Source organism: Acanthamoeba castellanii (assembly GCF_000313135.1).
Source record: "Acanthamoeba castellanii str. Neff unplaced genomic scaffold scf7180000084653, whole genome shotgun sequence".
NCBI lineage: Eukaryota > Discosea > Longamoebia > Acanthamoebidae > Acanthamoeba > Acanthamoeba castellanii.
The window spans coordinates 62,976-69,660 of NW_004457247.1; the positions used below are offsets into that span (position 1 = coordinate 62,976).

Below are 6,685 nucleotides of genomic sequence, written 5' to 3' on the forward strand. Positions count from 1 at the left end.
TTGAGGCCGACGATCACTTCGTCCATGTCCTGGTCGGGGCACACCGGGCTCTCGACGATGCCGGAGGGGATCACGGTGCTGAGGTCGAGGAACATGTCCTTGCACTGCGGAAGGTGTTCATCGATCCAGGGCACCATGCTCATCATGAACGGTTCCTGCTCGCACACGCAGCGTGTGAGATCTAAACGTATATACGCGACGATTCGAAAAACGATGCGAAGTGCACCTTGAAGAAGCGAGTTCCGTTGGCCAGATTCTGCATCGTCTTGGTCAGCAGCACCAGAGTCCTGCGCACGTTGGGACCCTTGGCCACTGCACACCACGACGCACGGTGGAGCACTCATTGGACCAATGAACGCGCAAGCGATAAGTCAAAATGCGATGACAAAGAGGGACGCACGAGTGGCGAACTCGGGCATGATGGTCTCGGGCGCGACGATGGCGGGGCAAATATAGCGAAGGAAGAAGAAGCCGCCGGTGGCGATGGGCCACTCGAGATCAGGGAACTTTCGCTTCGTCTCTGTGTGCAGCAGGTTGCAGATGATCCGGAATTGGCTTGTGTGTGTGTGTTGTGTGTGTCGCACATGTCAGCATACGCCGCAATGAAGCACGTGGTGGTTGGTGAGAAGTGGTACAGTGGGCACTGGTCGACCATCGAGTCGATTCGCTGAAGGAATTTTGTACAAATGGCGGAGAGCTCGACGACGTGCTGCTGGACCACATCCTCCGCCAACTCGCAGCGGAAGGAATCGATCTTTTGGTGTAAACAAAGAAACGAAAAATGATGAATTACGGGACGAGTGGATGGTGACCAAGGTGCGAAGGGGAGGGGGAGGGGCACGCGCACCTCGACGTCCTTGTCCTCGAGGGCGAGCTCCTTGAGGAGAGGGCCGAGCAGCTCCAGCAGGTACCGCCGACCACTCAAGCGGATGAAGTGGCCCAGCACCTTGGCTGCCACACTGTTGGATCGGAAGAGGGTTCCGATCTCGACTGCAGGGGTGCAGCGTACCAATCGATCGTAAGCATCAACGAGGAGCGTGGTGCCAAGAAAGTGCGTGTGTGGTGGGAATTGACGTACGTGTCCGATGGATTTCGTATTTGATGGTTCCTTCGAGAAGGCGCATCAGCTGGCCATGGTTCAGGAAGAAGTTGACTATACACTTGGTCAGCTCCCCCTGTGTGTGACGCGATTGTGAAAAGAAGGCGGTGAGTTAGTTAGTGAGTCGGAGAGGTGGAACGCTTCAGGCAGCCGGGCGCACCAAAGCCGACATGTCGACGCATTCGCACAGAGCAAACACCATCTGGAGGTTCTCGTTGAGGCACAACTGTATTATCACAAACAAATATTGTGTCAATAAATCGTAACAAAAATAAATAACAAGGATTAATAATAAACAATAATTTAGTGTATTATTAATCGTCAGTACCTCTGTGATAACGGTCTTACGGCACTCGGGCTGAGCAAGGAGAACACGGAGCTGCGCGGGAGTGAGGGCGGCCTCCTTCTCCTGGTGCTCCGTCTCGGCGCGCCGCCCCATGAGCTCCGTGATCTGCTGCTGGAGCTCGGGGCTGAGCGCCTTGGCCATGCTGTGCGTCGAGGAGGAGCGCGGTCCATCCCACGGGGAGGTCGTCACCACCACCAAGCGGTCCACCATCGATGGGGCGGAAAGTCGCATGCGAGTATGCAGAAGATGGAGAGCAGAGGAGGAGGAGGTAGAGGAAGAGGAGGAGAGAAGGAGGAGGGAGAAGTGAGGAAGCAGACGCAGTACAACTACAAAGTAATAAAAACAACAACAACGAAAAACAATACAATAAAAATACAAATAAACCAAATACGACATTCCCATTTTTGGGCCTTTTCAGTTATAACTGGACCCCGTGGAGCGGGGAAAGAAGGGGGGGGGAATACCCTTGATCGTGCTGCATGATCTCGGCCTCGGCCCTGCTTACGATGTCCTCCCGAGCGCCTGATGTCGCCACACACGTTAGTCACTACCAAGTTTGCCACACCCACACGAGTGGACTACAAGGGTGGAGGGGCACGAACTACGGGGGGTCTGGAGGCCGATGGTGGTGCCCGAGGGAGGAGCACCTCGCGCCGGAAGAACGCGGGGCGAGCTGATGTGGCATCGACAATCCGCGGCGCAAGGGAGATGAATGAACATTCATTAGGAGTCGAGTGGCTGTGTGGGTGGGGAATGACGGAACGTACCGGCCCTCGCTGGCACCGAGCTGCGGGCGCTTATCGGCAACGGGCGAGAGAGGCGCGCGAGCACCGACCGCTATGATGAAGATAGAGTGTAAGCCTACTGTCAGTGGGCAGCTGCTGTCAGCAAAGGGGAGGTAAAAGAGTACCAGAGACAGAGCTGGAGTGCAGTCGCTGGCCTGACATCAACCCCATGCCGCTTCCTGGAGCAGAAGCGCACGGGTGAGCATTGCTCAGTGAAACGCAAGAGAGCTTCGTGAAGGCAGATGCGAACTCACCGGAGCTGCTGGTCGAACCCAACGCGCCGCCGCTCGAACCGCTCGCCAGAGCACCCGAGCCGCTGGAGGTCGACAGCGAGGGCGACGACGGCGTGACCAGCCCGCGGGTCGGCGACGCCGGTCGAACACTGTGGCCGCTCTTCGCCGCCGCCGCCTCCCAGCCGCCGCGACCCGGCGAGCCCGGCGGTCGCTCCATGGTGGGTGACGATGGCCCGGCAGCCGACTTGGAGGCGTCCCACGACGAGGAGAGCGAGAGGTTGGACGGCATCGGAGAGCTGGCCACGATGCCCTGCGCCTCCTTCTTGGCCTCCTGGAACTGCAGGAAGCGCTGCTTGAGCAGAGCCAGGATCTCGTTCTTCTTGGCGAGCTGCTCATCCTTCTCCGCCAACTGCTGTTGGAGCTGCGTGATTGCTTTCACCGCCTGTAGTTGTGTGTGTGTTGTGTGTGTTGTGTGTGTGGTGTTGTGTGTGTGTGTGTGTGTGTGTGTGAGAGAGAGAGAGAGAGTAGAGGTGGTAGAATGACAATAGCACGAACCATTTCCTTGATTCGATCGAGCTCCTCCTGCTTCTTCTTGCGCTGCGCCTCCTTTTCCTGGGCCTCGCGCTGGTAGTTGTAGGCCTTGGCGCGCCAGTCCTTCACCTCCTCCAGGAGGATGCGCGTCTGCTCCTTGGTCTGCTCGGCCAGCTTGCGCCGCAGATCCCGCTCGGTCTTGAGCTTGCTCAATATCCACGGCGGGCACATCTCCAGGTCGGCCTTCATCTGTGCGGCATCCGTCGGAGTTGAAGGCGCCACTCGGCGCGGTTCTGTTGAGGAACACGACCAACGACACGACCAACGACACGCACTGTTAAGGTCAAGGCTACGGCGGGAAGACCCGTGTGTGGCGGGGAAGAGATGACCCGCACAAGGCCCCAAAGAAACAGAAACAGACAACCCGTTGCAGTTGTTTCGAGATGAAGTGAGAACGTGGATTGATGAACTTAACATCAAGGAGGGGGGGGGACAACGGAAGATTTGCTGCTGCGGAGGATTGGGTACAAGCCACTCCCGTGGTTTGGATTTTCGACAAAGGCGAAGAGAAAAAGCGAAGGGGGAGAAAGGGGGGACGCGCACCTTCATAATAGCCTTCGTGCATGACAAACGTGTGGAACCGGAGGCAAACTTCAACGCTGCAACTTTGTTGTTTTAATCTGTTTGGGCCGGCTCCGGCTGCGCTGGTCGGAGTGACAAGGCGAGGTCGCTCTTCACCACGACTGTTCTAAGGCAGGTTAGGAGGACACCTCACCCGCAAAACCACGAGGTGCTCTTGGACACCCGTAAGCTTCTTGTCTTGTGAAACGATCGCACCGATAAGCAGACCGTTATTGCCAGTCGAGATGCAGCTCGCGTTGGGATTGGCAGACTTATTTCGTGCTCATCATTCCTTGCATTCCAAAATAAAACACAGCCACTCCGCCAAATTCCGCTTTCAGTCCGCACCCTTGGGCTGCACTCAGAGGAGGCACCAATGGGCAAGTGTGTGCTGGTTGGGGACTGATTGGGAGGGAGAGAGGTTGGCGTGCGGCAAGCAGGCGGCCACTGATGTTGGCCACTGATTTTTCTCGTGGTGCGTACCTGTGGGAGGCCCTGACAGGTGCACTGATAGAGTGGGATTGGACTGATGCTTCCCATTCATTCTTACACATGCGTGGCTCTAAAGAGCCTGGCAAAAGAGAGACTGCGCCAAACTCACGAACACGACACATCAGACAGCACTATAACCGCCAACCATCACCCTTCTACGGCCATGGCGACTACACATCATCACCTCCTGTTGTGCCTCCTACTAATCGGTTTCCTCCTCTTTCACACCGCGACAGCTGCTTCGATGTCTCCTACGACGATCGAGACCGCCACCCCTTCACGCGTGCACAGCCACATCGATCACTCGTCTGACTTGGCCCTCCAGGTGCTCGACAGCCTCGACCGCCAACAACAGGGTCGTGACTGGAAGTTGGCCGATGTGTGGTCACCCACCACTGGCCATGACGTGAAGCGAGGCGACCTCCTCAGCACGGAGCGCCTGGCCGACTTCGCCGCGGGCGCGGTGCTGGGCGTCGTCTTCGTGCTGGTCACCCTGGGCGTGGGCATGACCTGCCGCCTCTTCCTGTGTCGAAGCAGCCGAGCAGTGAGGCCCCGATACCAGGCCGTCGACATCGTGGCCAACGAGGCCGACCTCTCCGTGGCTGAGACCGAGGCCATGATACCAGAGTTCAGCTACACCGACCTGGAGAGGGAGCGACTGCAGCGCCTCAAGGAAGAGTCGAGACAACAGCCACAGCAGAAGAGGAAGTGGTGGCAGAGCGGGCGCGGAAGACACGAAGAGCAGCCGACCAACCACCCACAGACCACCGCGCCGCATCACGACGTGGAGGAAGGCCCCAAGGGGGCGCTCGAGGGCGAGGAGCGGAAGAGCTGCGACCAGACCCCGCCTCGCTCCCTGCTGCTCTTTGGCAAGTGGAGCTGGGCACCCGCACGCGAGCCTGCCGCCGAACACGGCGGGGCGCCTCTGGCCGTGACCCAGTTGGACGACGCCTCGCCTTCGCCGCCGTGGAAGCGACGTGCAAGCGACGTCGTACCGCGATTGGACACCGCCTAAAAGTCACCGGTGTGCCTGTATTTACGAAACCTGAAACGAAAACGAAATTTTCGCAAAAAAATTGTTTGTATCAGGCCGGCTGGCGTGTCGGTTGGCTGTTGGTTCGCCATTTGGCGCGAAATAATAACAGTAAAAAATAAAAGCTACCTTGATCAGAAGCAAGTGCGGAAGATGAAGAAGCAAAGGACGGGGGTGAGCCAGCCGGAGGGCCAGGAAAGTGGGTTTGCGCCGGTGGTGGTGGACGAGGCCGGGGTGGAGGCCTACAATGAAGACGCCGACAACGCCCGAGCAACGCAGCGGCCGGCAGGGTGGCTGGAGCCGCGCGAGGATAACCCCAACGAAGGCGCCCTGGACGGCCTGATCGACGCCTCCAGCGACGAAGAAGCTGACGATGAACGAAAGAAGAAGATGACGAAAAACATGAAGACGAAGAAGAAAACGAAGACGAAGAAGAAGGCGGAAAGAGAAGAAGGAAAGCGGTCACTCCGAAGTTGGCCCTGTCTCGTGGGGGCGAGCCGCATCGCTTGTGCGGCAGTGCATCGAGACTATCGCCACGCAGCATTACACGCTCCAGGTCCCCCCAACTATTCGCCACTACACTGCTCAAGTGCAACTATTGGGCTGACTCTGTGCTCGCTCGTCCCCAACAGTCGGAGGTGATGTTGCCGGAGGCCTTGGCGCATGCGCTCCTGCAGCGGTTCGCGAGGGACAACTCGCTCTCGCCTCAGGCCCTCAGCTTCGTTCTGCGTTCGCCCATGACCGTACGCGGCCGCCACCATCAGCCTCGCCAACGCGGTCTGTGCTGCACACTGGCGGACCACCAACTCACTCGCACCACTTTCTGGCAACCCAGGAGTTGAAGCTGACCGTGAAGCGGCTCCCCAGTCTCTGCGTTCACCAAATCGCCACCGTGATGACGTACGTCAATCTCTGAACTTCAGAGGCCTCTCGCCAACATAGTTGTGAGACCCTCACCTACGACTACTCTGGTTGGGCGACAGGCAACTGGAAAGCCTCAGCATCGAGAACTGCAAGTCGCTGGTGGACGTCCACCTGCGCGCGATCTCGCGCATGCCCAACCTCACCTCCCTCTCGGTGTCCGGTACGTGGTCCGCCCTCACGTCCTCAACTTGGAAATCCCTCATACGACTGTGTGCGTGTGCGTGTGCGTGTGCGTGTGCGTGTGCGTGTGCGTGTGCGTGTGCGTGTGCGTGTGCGTGTGCGTGTGCGTGTGCGTGTGCGTGTGCGTGTGCGTGTGCGTGTGCGTGTGCGTGTGGGGGGTTAGGGTGCTTCAAGCTGACCGACAAGGCCCTGCTTCACATCGGCCAAAACGCCAACGCTCTGCGATCGCTCGACATCTCCTCGCTCAAGCGCATCACCGACCAGGGTCTCATCGCACGTTTCTCTCCCCTCTCTCTCTCGCTCTGGTTCTTCGTTTTTGTTGTTCTCTTCACGGACAACTAACATTGGCTGCAGGATTTGGCCCATGGCGAGGCCAGCAAGCAGTTGGAGGAGCTCAACGTCTCCGCGTCCCCGCAGGTCACCGCCGCTGGCTTGGCCGCG

The 6,685-nt window shown here is 58.5% G+C and overlaps 3 protein-coding genes and 1 pseudogene across 3 annotated transcripts; 2 read left to right on the forward strand and 2 right to left on the reverse strand.

Moving 5' to 3' along the window:
• Nucleotides 1-77: 77 nt before the first annotated feature.
• Nucleotides 78-1,301, reverse strand: ACA1_103990 (GTPase activating protein Sar1, putative; the record flags this gene model as incomplete). Its single annotated transcript, XM_004332946.1, has 7 exons — nt 78-155; nt 227-312; nt 401-555; nt 636-754; nt 848-990; nt 1,079-1,175; nt 1,260-1,301. Coding segments are annotated over 7 exons (720 nt in total), but the record flags the coding sequence as incomplete, so codon positions are not given.
• A 745-nt stretch (nt 1,302-2,046) lies between these two features.
• ACA1_104000 (uncharacterized protein) lies at nt 2,047-3,619 on the reverse strand (the record flags this gene model as incomplete). Its single annotated transcript, XM_004332947.1, has 5 exons — nt 2,047-2,282; nt 2,356-2,409; nt 2,485-2,884; nt 3,019-3,287; nt 3,598-3,619. 5 exons carry the CDS (start codon nt 3,617-3,619, stop codon nt 2,047-2,049), a joined length of 981 nt encoding a protein of 326 aa, XP_004332995.1.
• A 446-nt stretch (nt 3,620-4,065) lies between these two features.
• ACA1_104010 (uncharacterized protein) lies at nt 4,066-5,122 on the forward strand (the record flags this gene model as incomplete). The annotated part of the gene is made up of 3 exons (XM_004332948.1): nt 4,066-4,117; nt 4,344-4,390; nt 4,433-5,122. 3 exons carry the CDS (start codon nt 4,066-4,068, stop codon nt 5,120-5,122), a joined length of 789 nt encoding a protein of 262 aa, XP_004332996.1.
• A 171-nt stretch (nt 5,123-5,293) lies between these two features.
• ACA1_104020 overlaps nt 5,294-6,685 on the forward strand; it is a 3,565-nt pseudogene continuing 2,173 nt past the window's right edge.